Source organism: Nematolebias whitei, chromosome 17, assembly GCF_014905685.2.
Source record: "Nematolebias whitei isolate Nwh7 chromosome 17, NemWhi1, whole genome shotgun sequence".
Lineage (NCBI taxonomy): Eukaryota > Metazoa > Chordata > Actinopteri > Cyprinodontiformes > Rivulidae > Nematolebias > Nematolebias whitei.
Genome location: NC_056514.1, coordinates 27402720 through 27425520, shown reverse-complemented (window position 1 = coordinate 27425520; position 22801 = coordinate 27402720). Strand labels below are relative to the sequence as shown.

The window sequence follows — 22801 nt, the reverse complement described above, 5'->3', positions numbered from 1 at the left end:
ATTATTATTATTATTATTATTATTATTATTATTATTATTATTATTATGGTGCCAATGGGACCATGCTGCTAAGAGAAACCTCATTGCTAACCGAGCCACGCTGCTAACAGTATCATGCTGCTAACTGGACCATGTTGCTAAGAGAAACCTCACTGTCATCAGAACCACTCTGCCAATAGGACCATGCTGCTGTAGATTTATTTATTTTTCACATTTGGCACCTTGTTTCTGTATTTTTGTTGCATGCTGTGAATAAATTCTAGTTTATGTTAGATTTGGGGTCGGCTCCGAGCCTGACTCCGCTCACATTAAACTTGTAAATTATAGCCAAACAGAACCTATGAGAATTGTGCTGCTGCTGTTCGGTGTATTGCTTTGCACTATTGACTAGTATACCAATATACTAGTATATTGACTAGCACTAGTGTATACCTTAGATCTTTTAGCGTACAGTTTGGCGTATATCTTAGTTTATATCTTAGATCCTTATTTACTGTTTCTTTGTATACTTTATATTTTTGCTATTGTTGGATGTAACTGGGACCCTGTGTACACAATTTCGTTCCACCTCATGCACCACGTGATGCGAATGACAGTAAAGAACCTTGACTTCACTTGACTTCCTGGACGTCACCTGCTTTGAACTAGTTTCAGCCACTTCTGCTGTTTCTGGATGTGAACAAAAGCCAGGGTAGTTGTTATCTGGTCTCAAATGCTTACAATTTTACCGAATGAAAAAATAACCGTCGACTTTAAAAATATACAAATTTTGTTTCTTACTTGATGAATTTCTTTTGTACTTGTGTTCATGACTTGGCAATGAGCACTTTTTTTAAGGGAGGAGGGGATATAAAGTTTGAAATTACTGGTAAAAGATTTTCTCCTTCCCGTTGCAGGAATCCCGTACAGTGAGCACAGCAGCTTCTTGGAACTGAAGCGATTCGTTCAGTGGCTCCGGCCCCTCAAGATCATTCCTACAGTTAACGTTGGCAGCTGGTCGAGCAGGAAGGCCATGGAGAAATGTTTCGGCGAGTGGATGACAGAAAGCAAAGCCAAACTGTAAAGATGCTCTCATAAATTCATCTGCAGCCTGCAGGTTAAAATAATACCTGCACATGCCTTTTTAATGCAAAGAGCTTGAACTGAAATGAACTCATGATACACTCCACGACCTGTGTCTGATTTTTACCCCTAATGAAGCTGTTTACGCAGACGTTTAGTTAAACTCAGACATTCTGCTCGCTGCTGAGCTAACTGGATGTGTCGCCTGCTGTGGCCACCTCCAGATTTATCTTTTCCTTCATCAGCGTGCTGCTTTTAAACTCTGCAACTTTTCTCTACATGTTTTTATGTCAAATTTTATATGTAAAATTAAATTAAACGAACTCCTGCAGTATTTGTCTTTCTTTTGCACACTGATACTACAATGGCAATTTAGCTCCTTTGGTTCTGAAAGGGTGCCAGACCTCAAACGTCTCGTAACTGTGTGTGCAGTAGCTCCATTATGGAACATGGATTGTTGAGCGAGTGTTTGCGCTGTGGTGTGCCGGAGCTGAAACTGCAAAAAAAAAATTTAAAGTGTGCCGTCGGCTCTTTCAGGTGTTTTATCTCTGAGCCGACAGAAACGTGCAGCAAAGACCTGAGTTGCTGCAAAGCAAGATTTGCAGTTGAACAAGTTCTTCATCTCAGGCTAGTTTCAGTCTCTAGAAAGCAGCCTGAGGTGACGTTGTACTTAAAATCAAGATTACACGCTTGAAGAAAAAGTTTTGGTGTTGCAGCCAATGCATTTTTATCACCTGCCACCAAAAGGTGAAAGGGCGATAATGTGTCCATTGTGTTGGTCTAAAATATCTCATGAACCGCAGAACGAATTTTTGAAGAAACTTTCACGGAAAATAAAATAATTGAATTTATGATGTTTAGCTTTTGGAGCCAACACTGTTCAAGATGTTTGCCACAGCCAACTGACCCTGGACAGCATAAAAATGACAGATTCAGTCAATTTTTCAGAAACTGCTACAATTTGGTGTGGTTGTAGTTGACAGCATCCACAACACAAACCATATTCTAAATGCTAATGGATCAAAGATCTCACTATATCAGACTAAAACGCTTCGCTTTGAAGAGACTGAGCTAAAACCTGAGTCACAGTTTTTTGGATTTGGATCGGTGTCCTTTAGGAATCTTTCCTGTTCGTTGCTCGCTTTTCCAAAGGAGATTCTGATCCATACATCTTGCAATAACAAGGTTCTGCAAAAAAAATTTCAAGGTTTGACCAAAACGGCTACCAATCTGCCATTTCTAAATGAGATTATCATGTGCTATCATGTCGATTATCGTATCGTATGGTCTTTGTGGACTTCACATCCTCCTTCAACACCTTGATTCTCCAGACCCTGAAGGACAAACTACTCACACTAGGTCTAAGCCCCTCCCTATGCAACTGGGTCCTGGATTTCTTAACCAACAGGCTGCAGTCTGTGAGGATCCACCATAACCCTCAGCACTGGCTCCCCTCAGGGCTGTGTGTTGAGCCCCCTCCTGTTCCCTCTGCTCACATAGGACTGCACATCTACCCATCCAGGCTGTCATATTGTAAAGTTTGCAGACGATACAGCGGTGGTGGGATGCATCACAAACAATGATGAGTCCAGCTACAGGCAGGAGGTGGAACACCTGGAGAGCTGGTGCAAGAAGAACAACCTTCACATCAATGTGAAGAAGATGAAGGAGATGGTCGTGGATTTCAGAAAGAGCAAACACTCCTACCCCTCCCCCACCCTGAACACAGAAGGATCTGCAGTGGAAGTGGTCTCCAGCTACAAGTACTTGGGTGTACACTTGAATGACGATCTCAGCTCGGACAACAACTCCACCAGCCTGATCAAGAAGCTCATCAGAGACTCTACTTCCTCATGCGGCTGAGACGAGCTGGTCTGGGAAGCTCAGTCCTCACCTCCTACAGGTGTGCAGTGGAGAGCATCCTGTGCTCCAGCACCAATGTGTGGTATGGAGGCTGCACAGCTGCAGAAAGAAAAGCTTTCCAGAGAGTGGTGAAGGCTGCACAGAAGACTGTTGGAGTCAGTCTCCCCACCATCACAGACATTTACACCTCTAGATGCAGGAAGAGGGCCACCTGCATCATGAAGGACCCCACTCACCCAGCGCACACACTTGTTTATTGGTGATATGTGTGACTTACAGTATCTGTGCAGCTGATTAGCCATGCTGCTGAGCTCTTGCCTTTATGCTGCTGTATTCATACCCATCTGCTCACTACAGACTCATGTTCAGGCTGCTGTTTAAAATACCTTATTATTTTTACAACATTATTGTTTAGCATGTATCACAGATCCTTGTATACTGTTTCTTTTTATACTTTATATTTTTGCTATTTTTGGGTGCAAATGGGACCTTGGGTACACAATTTTGTTCCACCTCATGCGAATGACATTAAAGAATCTTGAACCTTGATCTAAAGGCAGTAATTACAGAAAATTTAATTCACATCCATTCAGATATTTTGGTGATAGACACAGGCAAAAACATCAAATTCAGCCAAATAATACATTTAGGAAGTTGTATTTCATAAGAAGCTTTTTTTGTTTTGCAGCTTCTTTAATAATAACCCTTAATGAATTCTGTTCTATCTTTAACTCACATTTCCATTTAACTCGCTCCGTGATTTTAAAACAATCCTTACACATTAAAAACAGACCAGTTGTTGGTGATAACATTTATTCATGATTTTTACAAGTCTAGTACAGATTCACTTTTCCCACAACAACCGAGATTTTCTTCACCCGTTGCAAAGGAGACATAAATAAGGAACACATTTATAATACAGCACAGCTTGAACATCACAGTTGAATTCTATCGTTGAAAACTCGTCTTGACTAATCTGTTTTTAGGACTCCATTAAAACTTGAAACATTCATCGCCTTTGCGTTCACGTCAGATTATGTTGTTTGACATTAGAAAATAAGAGCTTCGTTCTCGACCTCTGGGGACAGCAGCAAGTTGTTGTTTTTTTTAAGCGTTTTAAATCTGGCTGGTTTATAGTAATTCAAGTGGAAATACTTTGTGGATACAGTAGGTCTCTATTTGATTCTAGCAGCTACATAATGTACAACAGGAACAAGAGTTTCAACAAAGGAGTTGAAAACACAAACCTGTGAAACGTATCCTTAGGCGTGACACCATTCTGTCTTCACCTTAAATTCTCCGAGGAGTGGAAGGTATAAAACACCAATCTCTTTCTTCACCAGTCATTATTTACAAGCCATTTTTGATTTAAAATAATACAAAGTTCAATTAAAAACCTATGTTTGCTGGGGAGGGGGAGTAAAATAAATGCCAACAAACAGGTTTGTTTTGTGCTCCAAAGAACTCCCTATTCACTGGGCGATGCCTTACAAGGACGTCTCATTACAGGCGAGACACGCTGAGCTGAATGAAAATGATTCATGGTCCCTGAGGCAGGGATGACGTACGCGTTAGTAACCCAGGTGTGCCTCCAACAACAGTTTTGATTACTGGTGTTTCCTCTTCCCTGTGAAACGACTGAATACTAAAAATAGCACTTCAATCTTCAACCACCAGCAATCTTAGGTACTTTTCTGCATCTTCACACCGTTTATGTTACTCAGCTTATACAATGTAACCACAATTCTCTTGCTTTTGTTTCATACTCAGGAGCTTGCATCATGAAACTGACATTACGCATTAACAAAACTATGAGGGCATTCATTTTAATAAGGTGCTCACCTTTGTGTCTAAAGCCGACTTGGCAGCGTGAGCATCATATAGTGACATGACGCTGGACATGCAAGAAATCAAGACAGTTGGCAAACGTGGATCTCTTTACAGAAACCTGCATTTTACCCTCTTGAAGATTTTCAGAACAGACAGAGGGACAGACCAATCGAATAAAAAGTGGCCACAGTTCTGGAAAATACTGTCAGTAGTTTACAATATGGTACAAACCCCGTTCAGAGGTTAGGGCGGGCAGGGAAGTGTCTCAGTCGCTACAGGGGCAGTTTGGCAAATGCAGAGGCTGGCATCCATTCTGACGCACGATGGTCACTATCACCTGAAAGCAGATCAGCTTATCAGAGGGGCTGCACTGATGTGTACATATAGAAAATACAGCTCCTTGTACCTTTCAGTGCTTTGTCATGTTTTACAGCCATAAACATCAGTGTATTTTAGTGGGACTTTTTATGTGATAGCACAAATTAGAAGCATATAATCCTGAAGTGGAAGGGAATTATACTTATACGTATAAATATTTATATATTTTTCCGTTCTTTTTTTTTGCTAATGTTACTGACTAGCTCAGTCAGATTGGATGGAGTATTTGTGAAGAGCAGTTTTCAAGTCTTGCTACAGATTTTTCAGTTGGACTTTGCACCGTTCTACCACATGAACACGTTTTGGTTTAACCCGTTCCAAAGTAGCTCTGGCTGAATGTTGCGTGTCGTCGTCCTGCTGAAAGTCTCAGGTCGTTTGCAGCCTCTAACAGGCTTGAATACAAATGCACACCGCACGTTACCAAAATTTATTTGTGAAAACAAGGTTCATGCTCAATAATCCAGGTAAAAAAAAATCCAACAAAATTCAGTCAGGTCATCAGGATGGTTTGTTTTTTTGTAGAGATGTTTCATCCTTCATCCAAAGGACTTAATCAGTCCCACAAGCAGTGCACTCCCATTGTAAACCAACCAGTTTGCTGGTGATAAGATGGTTTCTGGGGCCCGCCCTCTCCCCCGTCAACTCCTCTGAGGCAGCCAGAGTCAAAGTGGTTCAAAACATCAAAGTTCATGCTCAATAATCCAGGTAGAAAATCCAATAAAGTTCAGTCAGGTCATCTAGACAGTTTCTTTTTTTTGTTGTTGTTGAGACGTTTCATCCTTCATCCAAAGGATTTCAAAACTTTGATGTTTTGAACCACTTTAGCTATGGCTGCTGCAGAGGAGTCGATGGAGGAGAGGGCGGGCCCCAGAAACCATCATATCACCAGCGAACTTGGTCCAATCACAATGGGAGTGGCTCCTCGGACTGATGAAGTCCTTTGGATGAAGGACGAAACATCTCAACAAAAATATAAACCGCCCAGATGACCTGACTGAACTTTGTTGTATTTGTAAAAACATTTTGAAAGTCATCTATCTGTTTCCACTTTATTATCATTATGCACAATAGTGAAAATCCCCGTGAATACTTTGACATTTGTGGTTGTGACAAAACGTGCAAAAGTTCAAGGTGTGCAAAGACACTTTCAAAGCGCTTTAATCTGGTGTGTATGGATGTACCTCCTTCCTGAGTGACTTGCTGAGAAGCACGTTGAACTCGTCGATGTCGCTGATGAGCAAGTCGTTTATGGCCAGAATTTGGTCTCCTTTGTGGAAGAGGCACACGGACTGCGGCTGTCCCGTCCAACCAGACACGCTGTTCACACACAAACACACCATCTGACTTAAAGATATTACCGTATGTTACTTCCTGTTGGACTGTTTCCATCATGACTTGCACAATAGGAGTATCTAAGTAGTATTGTCATAGTGACTATGGTTTTTATGTAAACCAGTCAATGGATACCACTTGACTGCCATGCAACAAAGCTTCAATTTGCAGTAAAGGCTGCTTTTACTTTGCAGCCTGTACTAACATTCAGCTTCAGCCTTAAATATGTGTTGAAATCTCTTCAGGAAAGTGCTGAAAGTCTTCTAATAGTTCACTTAAAGATCATTCCTAATGTAGAAAAAGCAACAACTCTGCGTTACAAGTTTACAATATTAAAAGTAGTTAATTAAAAATGGCTTCTGGCCTTTTTCTCTTTACCCAGTGCTCTACATCTGATGTCACTGCTAATAAAGTAAACTATTTGACAAAACATCCCTTCAAAAGTCACCAGACTATCCGCCGAAGTTAAAACTGAATGTTTTTTAGCTTCTGGCGCAACAAAATAGTCACACCATAAAGCCCGTTTCTGGTGCTAGAATGAGCTTCGCTTGAATTTTTTTCCCCTCCCCACATCAGAATTGCTGTGAAATATGGGAATCTAAACTAGATAATCCACGCAGCAATTACTAATCTCATCATGAACACTCAGACTCTCACACAATCCTCTGAATGGACTCCGTTATCCTCCACAAATGAATCGACAGCTCCCTCAGAAGAAAGTAGAGCCTGATTAAGCTGCAGGTTTATTCTCTGCTGCCAAAGGAACAAATAAGGACGTGCAGCATCGTGGCCATCTTCTCCTGGAATGCTTTGTGTTTTTGTAAAATAGCAGTATGTGATGTTGTGGCTCAAGAGGTGTGTTTTCATGAATAGTAAGCATGCAGCGTTTATCCCAATATTTCCCTTTAGACAACCCTTTTTTAGATATTTAACGCAAACCATAAAAAAAAAAGGTTCCAGACCGTGATGTATAATCATACACCAAACTTACCTTAGTTTGCCATCAGCTTCTGTCAGTGTGAGGTCTTTTTTCAGATCTGCCTGCTTCACCTTAAACTGCCTCTCCCCTGGCATGGCACGGTCCAGGCTGATAGGAAAAATAAAGATATATATTTATTTACATCTTGGTAACAAATGAGCAAAAACGTGATCGCCGCTTTGCCTTCAGGTAATATAGAGATTTATTCAGTGACCTTTAAAGCTGTATTTTCAAATTTAAAGCAAAAATGTTGAGTTCATGCCATGTTCATGTTGGAGCACTTGATTTGATGCTTTTATTGTACGTAATTCAAGGTGAGATCATTATTTCATAATCACCTAAAATTCGCTGATTGCATCAAATATAGCAGCTAAAATTAGCAAAGGCTAATTAAAAGTTTTAGTTCTTTTTTTCTGAGCTCTAAATTGGCGCCGATTGTCTCCACCATTTGGAATTGTTAGGATTTGTCTTTTAATGAGGGTTTATGAGTACCTAACTTTAACTTTTGAAGTTTTGTTGAATGATCTATTATCGTCCTGCTGTCAGCAGGAAGGAACTTCTAGAAACGGCCCCAGCCGGTCCAGCGGGTCGTCCCCAGCATTCCTTGTTAAGTTGTCTCACAGTAACTGTAGTGATGTCTCTTGTTTGTTTGTCACTTTTTCCACGGTGCATCTGGTTTTATCCTTACCACTCATACTGAGTCTATCCTGCTCTTATTGAATTAGATTAAGTCTGACAAGTCATATTTTAAATTCAAACAATCCAGAAGTGGTAGTTGCGTTTTATTGGCACAGGTGAACCTCACCTCTCCGTGGAGCTTTGTTTCTCCGGGGAGTACGCCTGTCTCTCCAGTATGTCCACGGGGGAAATGGCACCACTGGAGCTGCTGCTGAAATCTGAAGATTGACGTTTTTCTTCCCTGTAATACCCACAGATAGCATGACAGATTGCAACATCTGATCTCGGCGCACGTCATTAGCTCGTCAGACAAAGACAGCAAAAACAATCCACACAGGGTCTGTAATGCACCGTGAGTAATAGAGCAAAGCTTTGTGTTTATTTTTAGCTTCTATCTGCATACGCTGAAAAAAAAAAAAAAATTACAGCTGTTGCACTGATCAAAAACAACAAATGCCGAAAGAAGTGATGAACGGATGCCAAAAAGCAAACAGTTTTTACACAATGCAATTTAAGAGGAACAAATATCTTAAGATTGTTTAAAATAGTTTGAGAGCAGCATGATACCAAGAGATTTACAAAACCACAGCCGAGGTGCTGGCAAATCTTTAATTAAGAAATGTGCCCGAGAGGAGTCCTTTGACGTTCAAGCACAGAAGGAAAAAAAAAGTTCTTTAGTGTGGCCACACAGCAGTTTGCCACAAATCAGACATCAGTGAATTTAAGAATTATTACACAGTTTGATATAACTCCGTGAAGCAAACGAGCAGCAGGCAGGCAGCAGATGATGGCATGGAATAATTGGAACAGGCGAGTATCACTTGGTCTCTGTGGTGTGATGATTAACACAGAGGGCTGTTTAAGGTCAAACCGTTAGGCGAAAACCTGCTGTTTAGTAGAAACAGAGGATCTGACTGAAAATGAAATGTCAGGGCTTTAAAGAGCGAAAAAGTTATGAAAGCATTTGCAGAGCAACCTCCGTCTTTCTTAAATTCTAGAATGGCTTGGGATGAAGTCTTTGTCACACAGGTAACCAACAACAAAAATGGATATTTGAATGGGATTCTGAGGGTTTGTTTTTGAAAGTGAGAAACACACAAAGAGATGACCATCAGCGAGGCAACTGAACCAACCAGCCCTTCATTGTAGAGTTGTCAAACATAAATTATTCTTCAGAGATGGGGCCATGAATGCTTAGTGGGATTTTAATCACAGACGCAAATGGTAAATGGACTGTACTCATAAAGCACCTTTCTATCTTATCAAGATACTCAAAGTGCTTTACACTACAATCTGTACCCTCATTCATTCAGCCCTCTACTAGATCTATACAAAGAATAATCAGTGCTTTATCACATTCATACACCGACAGGACACACATCAGAGGCAACGAGGGGTTCAATGTCTTGCCCAGGGATACTTCGGCATGTGACTGCTAGTGGAATTGAACCCCCAGCTCTTGCATTGGAGGATGACTGCTCTAGCCACTCAGCCACAGCCACCCACGACTAGCTTACTGACTAGCTTAGGCAGGACAAAGGACTATGGCAAGAAAAATCTTTTGATGGAAAATTGATTGACCACAACTTTCAACATATCAGAAAAGGGACATGGGATTAATTGTCATTTAATAAAACCCTTACAAGAAAAGATGGTGGGAAACTGTGGAAATATTTTTTTCTTCAAAAGGGGCTGGGATGCAACATATACAGCTATCAATACATTGGAACCCCCCAGGCAAACAGCAAATCATGTGGCTGCAAGGAAGTCAACTACAACCAAGTATCTACAGTAAGGTGAGGCTGTAAGAACAAAGCTCGGTCATCAACATGTATGCAGTGCCAGTCATCAGATACCCAACTGGTATAATAGCCTGGCTAAAGGAGATAGAAGCCACTGACATCAAGACTAGAAATTTCCTCACAATGCATGGCGGTCACACTCTGAGTCCAGCACTCAGAAACTACACTAAGAGAAAGAAGGGAGGCCAAGTACCAGTGAGCATCTAAGCCACTATACAGGATGAAACAACTAAGATTCTGGATTACTTCAGGAGGAAAGCCCCTGATGATGAACTGATAGGTGCATATCTCAGGCGGCAAAAACCCAGTGTGGAGGAGGAGGAACAAGAGGAGCCATCTTGGAAAAGAAGCTCCTGAATGGTATGTACCACTGGCAGATTGAGGAAGTGACTGCTATCAACAAATCATGTCAATGGTTAGAGGGCTGGAGGCTGGACCAAAGGACAGCACAGAGGCACTAATCATGGCAGCACAAGAACAGACTCAGCATGAGAGCAATAGAGGCCAAGGCCTACCATACTAGACAAGACCCAAGATGCAGACTGTGCAAAGATGCCCCTGAGACTGTCCAACACATAATAGCAGGGTATAAGATCCAGGCAAGCCACTATACAGGATGAAACAACTAAGATTCTGATGTACATCAGGAGGAAAGCCCCTGATGATGAACTGAAAGGTGCATATCTCAGACAACAGAAACCCAGTGACCAAACCAAGGGACTGGTGGCGCAGATGTTAGAGAAGGTGGGCCTGTGGTCGGAAGATTGAAGGTTCAACTCCCGGTACCGACAACATCAAAATGTGGGTGGGATTAAGTAGAGCGGTCACACCTGTCTCCACCCTCATTTGCACCACTCTGGGCCCTTGAGCAAGGCCCTTAACCCCCACCATCTGCTTCCCTGGGCACCTTAGGTAGCAGCTCTCTGCTCCACACAGAGGGCTGTGGTAGCTCGGTGGTCTGTGGTTGTGTCAGGAAGGGCATCTGGCATAAAAAATAATAATTGCCAAGTCTTCGTATGACTTAGTTCGCTGTGGTGACCCCTGATGAAAGGAGAAGCCAAAAGAAGAAGGGAAAAAAAAGGTTAAGGTGTTCCATGCAAGCATGGAACACCTTAACCAAGTGTCTGGAAAAATATACAGCAACATCTGTGTCGAGTATGGACTGGAGGTCCCACACTCAAAGTGGGAGATGCCACCAAGGGTGGTGGAGACTGACGGGGCTAAGATACTGTGGGACTTCCAGATCCAGACTGACAAACAGGTGATGGCTTACCAACCGGACATTGTGGTGGCTGACAAGCAAGAGAAGAAGGCAGCAGTGAAAGATACAGCTATCCCAAGTGACTATAACATCAGGAAGGAGGAACATCCATCCATCCATCCACCCATTATCTTTTACCCGCTTCTTCCATTTTGGGTCACGGGGGTCACCGGTGCTCATGTCCAGCAATCACTGTGCGAGGGGTGGGGTACACCCTGGACAGGTCGCAAATCCATCACAGGGCCACATAGAGACAAACGAGACAAACAACCATTCACTCTCTCACTCACACCTAGGGACGGAGGGACATAAGAAGCTCAACAAATAGTTGCAGAAAGTAGAGGCTCAGTTGTCATCGGGGCACAGTGCTGTGACCTCCGAACTGGAAGTGACTCCAACAGATCCCAGGGACAACCTTGGAGATCTCTGTCCAGAAGATTGCAGTCCTAAGAACAGTACAGAGCCTTCGAGCTCCCAGACCTCTGATTGAGGACCAAAGCTTGAAGTGAAGTGAAAGCACACATGGGGAAAAAGTACAAGGTGTTTTACAGTGAAAAGCTTTTTAATGGTCCTAAGAAATGGGGTTGTTTTCACAACAACAAAACAACATAAAGTGTACGGCCAAGAGAAGACAGAATTCGCTTAAACATTTGTAAATGTCCTGTAGTGACCAGCTCAAGTTTGGTTCAAAGCTTCTCTGCAGTGAAACGAGAATGACTGTACATATTTGGTTTATGCACCTCATCCAACCAGGCCGAGCTGGAATATTTATACTAAGAACAATTCTCAAAGAAAGTGTGTCAGACTTGTACGATCGCTTGCTTTAACATAGAAAAGCGGCACTCGTCAGTGTTCTGCTTTGATACCATCAGTACATTTGTGAAACGCTACAAAAATCTGTTTATGCTCGGTCATTGTGTCGAGTGAGACAGTACAACTGAGATGAAATGATAGCGCTGAAGTTGCTAAACAAGTTCTGAAGTGATATATTTCTGATTCTTGAATGGGCCGGGCTGTCAACAGTTCTGTGCTCAATAAAAGCTTACTGTTGTTAGCTTAGGCATTTGAGTCTATGAGGCTGTGTTTACTTGTAATGAGCAGCAGACTTGTGTTTAGCTTGGTCACGTTTCAGCACGTCACAAAAAAACACAAGGTGAAAAGTCCAAATCTGACTCACCTGTCTTCGGGAGTTGTCTCTTGTGGAGACGTAGGGACAGGGGATATTTGTGTCTTTAGCTTGTCATAGACCTGAGTGATAGACCTCATCAGGGTGCCACTGGTAACTTGTGCAACTTCAAGGTCACTGAAAGCATATATTTTTTAAACATTATAAGGAAACAGTGTCTTTTCTGATAAATTATCGTAGATCAACTGAACACTTACTCTGCTGATGGTTCGTTAAATTTAAATTCTGTCATGGATTCATATCTAGAAGAGATGGATTTTCAAACCCGGCAATACATGGAATTAAATACAGAAACATCCAAGTTTACAGCTGCAGAATTCTTGTTTAACAAACAGAAATAGGAACTCACAGTGACTCCATGCTGCAGGCTCGTGCTGCTACCCCTTCCCTTCTCTGTTTTGCCGTAAAAAAATAAAAATAGAAGAATATGAGCAAAAGTACAAAGTAAACCTGAACTCCTAGCTTCAAACTATGTTGACACTTTTAAACAAAAGAACGCAAAGTGGAACAATCTACAGAATAACCAACCTTTGACTTTAAATAGGATTTAGGGTAGTCATAGAGTGGATTCACGGGCTCAGATGCGCGTCTGAGTTTGCAATGATCTTCCTCCTGCAAGCCGATCAGAAAATAAAAACAACATTGTGTTTCTGTGAAAAGACTCCCAAGGTCAGAGGTAGCACTACTGTGCACAAACAGCCGCGATGTCGCACCTTCGATACTTCAGTGTCAGAATCCAAAACGTTGGAGGATGGATCAGACATCGACCTCATCTTCAGTGCTTGCTGAAACACATGCACATTTAAATATTTCTCTTGGTGTAATGACAGAGCACTGCTTCAAACTCACTAATACTTTAAAAAAACTTGGCATTTAGGGGATAAGTGTGAAAGTAAAAGTATACGCACGGGCGTCAAATCCTTTTTTTCAGCACTGTCAACGGCGTCTTCTTGCTGTACGAGGAAGGCTGCCTGCAAGTCAATACAAAAGTTGATCCAAGTGAATTTTTTCTTCCCTCGTGAAGTGACCTCCTCCAGAAACACAACCAAAATACTTAAAAGATTCACATCACCTGTTAACCTAATCTATATTTCCTTACAGTCACATTTATTTATTGTATAGGAATGAAATGGGACTTTTTTGCACTTGAAAAAAAAGGAATGAAGTCTGTCGTAGTAAGACAGAGTGCATGTGTGTGAATGAGAGGGAGGCCGGTGGAACAGTGAGGCTACAAGGAGCAGAGGTCACAAAGGTGCACGACTTCAAGCACTTGGGTCCACTGTCCAGGAAAATGGGGAATGTGGTAAAGAGGTGATGAAGAGAGTCCAGGCAGGATGGAGTGGATGGAAAAAAGTTTCAGGAGTGATTTGTGACTAAAGCGTGTCAGCAAAGGTCAAAGAAAATGTTTACATGACATTTGTGAGACCAGCTATATTGTATGGTCTGGAGACAGAGACATGGACAAAAAGACAGGAGAAAGAACTGGAAGTGGCAGAAATGAAAATGTTGAGGTTCTCCTTAGGAGTGACAAGGATGGATAAAATTAGGAATGAGATCATCAGAGGTACAGCACATGTTGAACAACTGGGAGATAAAGTTAGAGAGGCCAGACTGATATGGTTTGGACATGTCCAGAGGAGGGACAGTGGGTATATTGGTAGAAGGATGTTAGAAATGCAGCTGCCAGGAAAAAGACAAAGAGGAGATATATGGATGCAGTTAGAGAGGACATGGAGGTAGTTGGAGTGAGGACAGAGTGAGATGGAGGAGGATGACTCACTGTGGAGACCCCTGAAGAGGGAAAAGCCGAAAGAAGAAGAAGAATAGGAATGAAATGGGAGTTATCTTGAGACACTGTCGAGCTAATGTCGAGTGGATTTTTAGAATACAAGACGACCATTTCCCCACCTGAAAGATGTCCTCCAAATTGTTTGATGAAAGATTGAAATATATATATATTTTAATTCATTACCATGATCTCTGCAAGAATCAACTTTACAAAAACCCCATTCACCAAGGAAATGGCAGAACTTATGAGTGGATAAATTGGACAGAACAACCAGATCCTCCGCGCAGAGCCTTTACTTTGACTAACCTTGTCACTGTCAGTGACTGAAGTCTTGCTTCGTTTAAGAGGGTTGGAAATCACCTGAAGAAACAAAAAACAGGAATCTAGTTTTTAAATGTGAAATAAATTAAAAAAATACATCACTAATTAATGCCTTGAGGCTTTTCTCTGGGACAAAAACAGGACTGGTCTATGGTCTGTGAGTTAAGTCTCAAGTCCTGCAAGTTCATCAAAGATGGTTTATATCTTCTTAACTGGTGTTCTGTGTGAAAGTTAATGACAAACTCTTGTCTTATACCACTTTTTGAACATCGTCAGTTTGAAGAATTAGACTTTCCACTGAGGGGAATGCTGATCTGAGCAAATCCAAGACCAAAGTGGATTGTTGATGTTTTAAAACAACTCTAATCCCCCAAACTTTATCATGCAATCATGTGGTCATTCCAGAAAAATCTTTAGGATAGTCATTTAGAAAGTGTTCCCAGGCTATGCGGAAATTGCCACAGCTAGCTGCTGCCGCCACTGTTTGCTCCTGCAAATATCTGGAAAATCTATGAAAATAAGTGTGATGGAAACCTGACAACCATGTAAAGGTTCATGAAATAACATTTGCATAAAATTATTTTAGTTCTGAGTTGTTTTAATACAACAGCAGCCTATTTTTGTCCCACTCGGACTCACCGTTAGCTCGTCAGTCTGGTCAAATAAATTTGGTTCTATTCAAATTAAAGTTATCCAAACAGCTGTCTACAACAGGTAAGATATTAACTGCTCGTGTCTTTTTATGGAACCCCTCGTTAAAAGATGTTCACTGTCATTTTGAGCTTTAGAGTTGGTGCTTTGTGAAGTTTTTACAGTTTAGTTTACATTAAGCAAGTTTCTTAATCTATAAATACTGATAGTGTTTAAAGGTGAGTTTTATTCATATCAAATTCTCATCATTTAGTGGAAAAAAAACATATTTACTCAACAATTTTGTTTGCAGCAAGTTGATAAAAAAATAAAATTGCCTTCTTATTTCTTACCTCAGCTGCTGGCTGACCTTTACTAATTTCCTAAAGAAAATGGACACAAATAAATAATGTGCAATTGCTGATAAGCACATAGGACAAAATATAAAGTAATAAAAACAATGTAAATACATATTGATGTATCAATGAGATTATTGCAAATATACAAAAAGTCAAATCTAACTGTACCTCTGAACTGAGGAGTTTATGTGGCCGGTTCGACAGAGCTTCATACAGGTCAGAGAACCAATCATCTATCTCGGTGCTAAAGGAAAAAAGAATCACTTAAAAAGCCATTTTGAGACTTGACAAATTATGTTTTTAACACTTTAATTTAACACCCAATACCAAAATCAAACACAACGAGGATGTGGTACCAATTTTGCAATGATTTGGCGTGCTCAAATCCATTATCAGATGATCGGCTGTGTCTGACGGGGACAGCAGCATCATAATTTATTTTTTGATTGTCTAGGCACTAAAAATAGTAAAAGGATGATGAGGTCAGGCAGAAGTATTTTGTGGACTCACTGAGGGCCACAAGACAAAAACAACTAGGCCTGTCACGGTAACACATTTTGCTGTGCGATTAATTGTCTCAGAAATTATTGCGATAAACGATAATGTTTGAAATTTTACAATAATTAGTAATTATTGTCAAATTTAAGAAGAAATGTTGGTTAATTTGTTTTGAGTGTAGTACCTTTTTTTGACCACCAGATGGCAGTATAAAACTGGTTGAACTGAAGGATGGATAGTGAGTGAGCGAGCAGCGTGTCTCTTTACGATAAATGGGAGGGAGGTCCCTTGACGTGACTTTGCTTAGGTTCTCAACATGGCGGGCGCTCGGTGTGGTTTGAGCTCTTTAGCATAACATTTTTCACACAAAGCTTTTAGTAAAAAATCAGTAAACTAGTTCTCAGCTTCTCTGTGCAGAGAAAAACAACTTTTTACATGAAGGCACGCGTTTCAACCGTGAATTTTGGAGCTTTGACAAGACAAAGTTTTTTTCCCAAGCTCGGCCCGTTAGCTTAGCTTGTAGCTTAGCTTCTCAGCTTAGCTGCGTTTAACGATCCAAAAACGTGATTTTGGATCGTTAAAATGGATTTTAAAGAGAAAGAGAACGGGAGGGGTCAGTGAAGAGCACTGGAGTTGAGCCTTTTGTCATCCAGTGTCTTCAGTGGAAAGAGAGAGACACGAAGAAACGATAAGCCGATAAATGAAAATGAGGTTGATGAGGTTAATTTTCATTTATCATGCGATTAATTATTTATTGTTTAATGCGACAGGCCTAAAAACAACTTCACCCAGCTGTCGCAGCAACTTTCAGAATGAAGGCAAACTAAGCAATAAAAAGATCAACCTGTGTTTGAAAAAGAATAAGAATATATTTAAGCGCTATTTATTGGAAAGAAACGTTTATTTCAAAAAGTAGGTGAATAAGCTTTGTTTAGAAAAAAAAATGCTCTCTAAAAAAAAGTCAGCTTTTGATTTATTCTAATGATCCAACCAGCACCCGTCAGTTGTTATGAAAACTAAGTGAGGGGTCCTTTCAGCACAGTGGTGCAAAAATGCATGTAATTTAAAGTAAGATTACAAAAACTGACTCACCTCGTCTCCCCAACCAGGAAGTAGTCCCGGTTTGCAGACCTGATGTAGAGCACGCAGGAGGGGGAGCATTTGAAGGTCTTCTGCACCCATGGCCATTTATTGTGGTGCTGAGGGCTCCCGTGCAGCAGTGAGATTCTGATGGAAGAAAGGTAAAACAAAAAAGACAGGAAGGATTTAAGTTGCTGTCATTCAGCTTCTTTTAAATGCATCAACTTATCCTAAAACAAGGGGTGGCCAAAGTATGGCCCATGGGCCATTTACAGCCCTCGCTGTGATTTTGTGTGGTCAGCGACTGCAGTTTATGAATGGTATAACTAAAAAGTTGATGCCCTTTTGCAAACGTATGTTATTTTCACTAAAATACTGGTTTAATGTTGTTGTTGACAGTTTTAAAATCCATCCATCCATCCATCCATTATCTTTACCCGTTTATTCCATTTTGGGTCACGGGGGTCGCTGGTGCCCATGTCCAGCAATCACTGTGCGAGGGGCGGGGGACACCCTGGACGGGTCGCAAGTCCATCACAGGGACACAGAGACAAACGAGACAAACAACCATTCACTCTCTCACTCACACCTAGGGACAATTTAGAGTTACCAATCAGCCTAACATGCATGTTTTTGGTCTGTGGGAGGAAACTGGAGTACCTGGAGAAAACCCACGCATGCACGGAGAGAACATGCAAACTCCACCCAGAAAGGCCCCCGGACCGGGGTTTGAACCAGGGACCTGCTCGCTGAGAGGCAGCAGCTCTACTAGTTGCGCCACCGTGCTGCCCAGTTTTAAAATAATAATAATAATAAATCATCCAAAATATATTTATGCATCTTTTATTATTTAAAAAAAATGCACATTATTGTGGCCCACGAGTACTTTCAACTTGTTGATTTTTGACCCACAAGTCAAAAAATTTGGACACCACTGCCTTAAATGGAAGGAAGGAATTGTTAAATTCCCTCCATCTGAAAATATATTACATGAGACAAAAGAAAAAAAGAGCACAGGTAACGTTTAGTCAAAAGTTGATTGCTAATATGTAAAATGTAACGAGAACATACTGTGTCAGGTCTATGCCTCCTATGGGGCTGCCCATTTCCTCGCGGTTCTTGAAGTACCGGAGTTGGTATTCATGCTCACTGATTTTGTAAAGCACAAAGTAGCGCTTCTTCCATGATTTCTGCAAAACAAACGCGTTTGAATGGCTGCACGCCAAAACAACAAAATGCAAATTACTTCTTATTAAGTAACATCTGTCACCTCTGGCTGCAGCCGCTTTTGTGGGGGCGACTTATACAAGAATCCAGATCGTATTTCTGTTGCAACTGTAAATGGTTTATAAAACACTGCACGTCCTGTAGGACAGAAGAAAACAGCCAACTTTACACGACCATTTGCATGCTTTTTGTTTTTATCTTTACTCCTGTAGTTATTTTGACAAAGAATATTGAGGAATAAAGGTTTTATTCAAAAATGAAAAATGATTTTGGTGCAGGACAAGTTAAAGCAAGAACAAAAAGAAACTGACAAACTGTACTTTCAGTGTGTCAACATGCAATTTACAAATGAATCTGGATTGGCTGTAAAAACAAGTTCCTCCTGTCTACACCTAAACCAATACAGAGGATATTCAGATGTCACACAGTACCTCCGTTCTTATGGCTTTTGGACATTATGATGACACACCTGGACAAAAAAACAAAACACAGAAACTTATTACTGCAGCTTACAAAATGTGAAAAACCATTTAAACATCAAAACAGAATAAAGCATAAATTTAAAATAAGCTAATACTGTGGAAATAAAGACAAGCTCATGAACCAAAGTCAAGTTGGAGTGAAGATTTGCATTCATGAGAATGTTATTTTTATTTTTTTTTTTTACATTTTAACACAAGAAAAACAACCACATATGTGATACAGATCAAATAAACTATCATTTAAAATAATTACTTGCACAGTAATTGAAACATCAATGAACATAAAAGCTAAAAAAATGTGAGTTAATATTGCAGACAAGAGTTTTTCAGACTCTTTCAGATCCAAAACACAAAGAAAGTTAGTCCATTTGTCCAAAACAAAACATTTTCTTACCCCAGCCCAGAGATCCTGTTTCCTCTGCTGTCTTTGTGAAAGCTTCAGCTGTATGAGAACGCTGGACGGTTTTCCTGCCAAACGGTGACAAGATCATAATGAGAACTGGAGTTTCTGGTTTCTTGCTTCAGGCTTGTTTTAAGCTCTACCTCTTTTGTTGTTAAAGTGCATTATGCCTTGAAGCATTCATTAAGATTAGTGTCTTGCGTGGAAAAATACTAATTTAATAGTTAATGCTGAGGTAAAATGTCATCGTGTTCATTTTAAGGATGCTTTTGTTCTTTCAAGATCAGAATTATGAAAGATGCTGGATCTTTAAAAATATCCTAAAATGTTTAGAATGACAAACATAGTCTCACACAAGCAAGGGCTGTCTTAAATTAAACACCACATGTACTGCAGGCAGAAAATTAAAGTTTATTATAATGACATGCACTTTGAAGACTAAACAGGTGATCGATGCCAACTCTGTAACACTATCTGATTTGCATAGTGGTATTTTGGGAGGAAGATCATCCTGATTGTCAAGAGTTTAATTAAAACAGCAGTTTTAAGATACAATTTTTGCACAAGAATAACAACAAAACTGCAACACAAGTGCACAGAGTTTAGAGTTATCCAAAAACAAACTGTGTTACAGTTTACAGGTGGGTCATGTTTATATTGTGCATCGGCTTTAATGTTTTTGATTTTTTTTTTTTTTTTTGTGAAGGTAGCCACTAGGACTGCATCAAGTACAAATCACATCAGACCTGATCATAGTGCATCATTTCATTTTGTACTGTATTGAATCAAATTGTACTATATTGTATTGTCTCATTTGCACTGCATTGTATTGTGTTGTATTGAATTGTATCATAAAATATTATTTTTTTATGTTGGATCTTATTTCATCACATTTGTTACTGTATTGTAAAAAAATTGTATTATATTGCATTGTTTCATATTTGGTCAAATTGAATCATATAGTCTCATGTCACATTGTAAATTATCATATTGTATCATACAGTCATACAATTTTGTATTGTGTTGCTTCACATCATTTTGAATTTTCAGTTTTGTATTCATTGAATTGTATCTTTAAGTATTGTATTGTATTATTTTGTTTCATGGTGATCATATTGTATCTTATTGTATTATATTGTATCATGGTGAAACATATTGTTCCATATCATTTTGCATTATGTTTCATTGTCTTGTATTATATTGTACTGTTTTTGCTTGTATCATATCTTATTGTGTTATTTTGAATTGTGCTGCAGCCTTTTGTATCATATCATATCACATTGTATCATATTGTATCGTATCATATCATCATATCGGATCATATCGGATCATATTGTATCATATCGTATCATATCATATCACATCACATTGTATCATATTGTATCGTATCATATCGGATCATATCGGATCATATTGTATCATATCGTATCATATCATATCACATCACATTGTATCATATTATATCGTATCATATCATATCATCATATCGTATCATATCGGATCATATTGCATCGTATCGTATCATCGTAACGTATCGTATCATATCATATTGTATCGTATCGTATCGTATCATATCATATCATATCATCTCTGTTTTTTTATCAATTAATCATTATTAGCACAACTTTATTGTGTATCATTTTAAAGCATATACAATAGTCCGCAATTTTTTAGAGGTGGGTAAATTTTAGTTTTACTAACATTTTAAGTTTGATATCAGTTTAAGAAATAGCATGCACATTTTCTACAAGCATCATTTTGAATTTGTCCCTGTTAAGAATTCACCATGACAGAAATAAATCAGAGTGATTCAAGTCAGCGCAGGACTCAGATGACCATCTGTGGCCCTGCTGAACAGTGTCCAAAGTTCTCTAAAGTTGAGGGGTATTCTGTGTATATGGCACAACTTTAGTATGATAATAACGTTACGTCATTAACAAAGTCTGTTTTTTTGCGGTGCATCTATATCTGTCTGATTGTGTGCTCAAAATATTTGTGGGTCACAGAAAGCAAGTTTTAAAAGAATCAGCTGGACTAAATTTGATCTCTGAGTTAATATATCCAACACATGCACTTAGAGAAAGACATTTTTATGAATTGCCCATGACCCACATATCACCATCTGTGGTTGAAAATCTTCACACACCCTTTCATACAGGAAGTGCATGTAGGCCACGATCACACACACATCCCACACAGAGGTTGGTATTAATAGAGCTCTAATGGGCTTCATGTTTAATAGGACACGGAGCCTCTTCCTCTGAAGGTTGCATAAAATCTTGCTTCCTCCCTCTTGTCTTTAAAGTGTCTTCAAAAGGCACATGTTGGCTAGAACACCGACAGTGGTGGAAGTGTGGGAAATATTCAACCCACTTTTCCTGCCACTGATAACTAATATGTCCTCACCTCTTTGGCAGACATTTAAAAGCACTGGTGGTAGGGTTGAAACTCATGAGTGCAGTTTAATTTGCACTTCTGTACAAGAAATAGTGAAGTGGATGAAAATGGCTACAAAAGACATTAGCACCTTCACTCTTACTCTTTCTGCGTGAGTCACCCTTTCAAACCTTTCTTGTCTATGTACCTTGAACTCATTCTTTTGTAACAAAATGGAACAACCATGTCTAACTGTCAGAAAATTACCGGTACTTGCTTCTTAAAGTTGAACAAATGACCTTTTTCTTGGCCTTCAAAATTAGGATGTTGGGAGTCTTGTGAGACAGGACAAACAGATGCAGATCAGTCAATCACTGATCACCTGAGGACTTGTTTTCCCCGCAAACAGAAGTTCATGAAACTGAAGACGCTGCCTATTTCCTGTCGTGACGGGAGTTGTTCTCTTCCACCTGAGAATCTGCACCTGCTCAAACCATTTTAAATGGACACTTTTGGACATACAGCTAACCAGAGACAGGTACTGACCAGTCTTTCCAATGAACCGCAGTGCCTTCAATGATGTCCAGTGACTGGAGCTGTCATTAAATCTCATCAAACAGTTAACTTACTCTCTCTCCCATCCCATTTATGGTAAATGAGATGGGATATTGATGTCAATTTCAGCGATCCAGCAATATAAGTTTACTGGAATTATTTATTCATATTATTCTTAACTCATTCCACAATTTGTACATAGTGCATCTAATCTGTAAATAACCTCCTTTATAGTATGGTTATCTTTCAGTTTCCTACGTTATAGTTTCTAACAGGCTAAAAAGACTCTTGTTTCTTGCTACACTTTAATTTTTCTTTGTGTATATGTGTGTTTCAAGAGAAAACACTGCTAAAGCATCAGCAGAGAAGAAGAGATACCATCACTTGCAGACACGGGAAGATAACAGTGACTCTGTAATACAGGTCAAAAAAACACAACACAAACATCTTGTTGACGTCTGACTCTGGTTCACAGTTGTTGAACTGTATGGTTTCTTGCCTGCAGGCTGACATTTAATATGGGCCTAGAGCCGGGAGCAAAGTGTGCAAAGTTTACCTTTTGTTCGCTGCATGTTAGAGAGAAAGTTCAATTTTAGGTGTATTAGAACAACGAACAGGCTTTGCTGTTCCACCGTATTTTGAACAATGTGTTGCAAACGAACCCAAAGTTTAGTGATATCTGCAAACAAACAAACAAAACTATCCATCCATCC

The 22801-nt window shown here is 39.9% G+C and overlaps 2 protein-coding genes across 2 annotated transcripts in view; one reads left to right on the top strand and one right to left on the bottom strand.

Moving 5' to 3' along the window:
* Positions 1 to 1128, top strand: part of dclre1a (DNA cross-link repair 1A (PSO2 homolog, S. cerevisiae)) — a 14910-nt gene extending 13782 nt beyond the window's left edge. Inside the window, exon 9 of the mRNA XM_037691048.1 lies at positions 897 to 1128. Within this exon, the coding sequence (XP_037546976.1) occupies positions 897 to 1063 (167 nt within the window). The 3' untranslated portion in view covers positions 1064 to 1128. The remainder of the gene's footprint in view (positions 1 to 896) is intronic.
* Positions 1129 to 5020: 3892 nt separating this feature from the next.
* LOC119423642 (pleckstrin homology domain-containing family S member 1-like) lies at positions 5021 to 19214 on the bottom strand. The gene is made up of 18 exons (XM_037691047.1): positions 19152 to 19214; positions 18707 to 18744; positions 18319 to 18413; positions 18120 to 18238; positions 17061 to 17195; positions 15639 to 15714; positions 15465 to 15494; positions 14467 to 14520; positions 13280 to 13342; positions 13085 to 13156; positions 12896 to 12983; positions 12721 to 12754; positions 12569 to 12613; positions 12363 to 12488; positions 8250 to 8363; positions 7457 to 7552; positions 6315 to 6450; positions 5021 to 5092 (listed from the first exon to the last, which is right to left on the bottom strand). Exons 2-18 carry the CDS (start codon positions 18729 to 18731, stop codon positions 5021 to 5023), a joined length of 1380 nt encoding a protein of 459 aa, XP_037546975.1. The 5' UTR covers positions 18732 to 18744; positions 19152 to 19214.
* Between the last annotated feature and the right edge of the window lie 3587 nt (positions 19215 to 22801).

Bases quoted from the DNA above. Each gene is read 5' to 3' on its own strand.
- LOC119423642 (XM_037691047.1), bottom strand. From the start codon at position 18,731: ATGTCCAAAAGCCATAAGAACGGAG. The intron at 18,239-18,318 runs GTGACAGATGTT...TTTGTTTTGCAG, and splicing joins AAAAGCGGCTGCAGCCAGAG to AAATCATGGAAGAAGCGCTA. The intron at 6,451-7,456 runs GTAAGTTTGGTG...GTGTGTGAACAG, and splicing joins GAAGCTGATGGCAAACTAAG to CGTGTCTGGTTGGACGGGAC.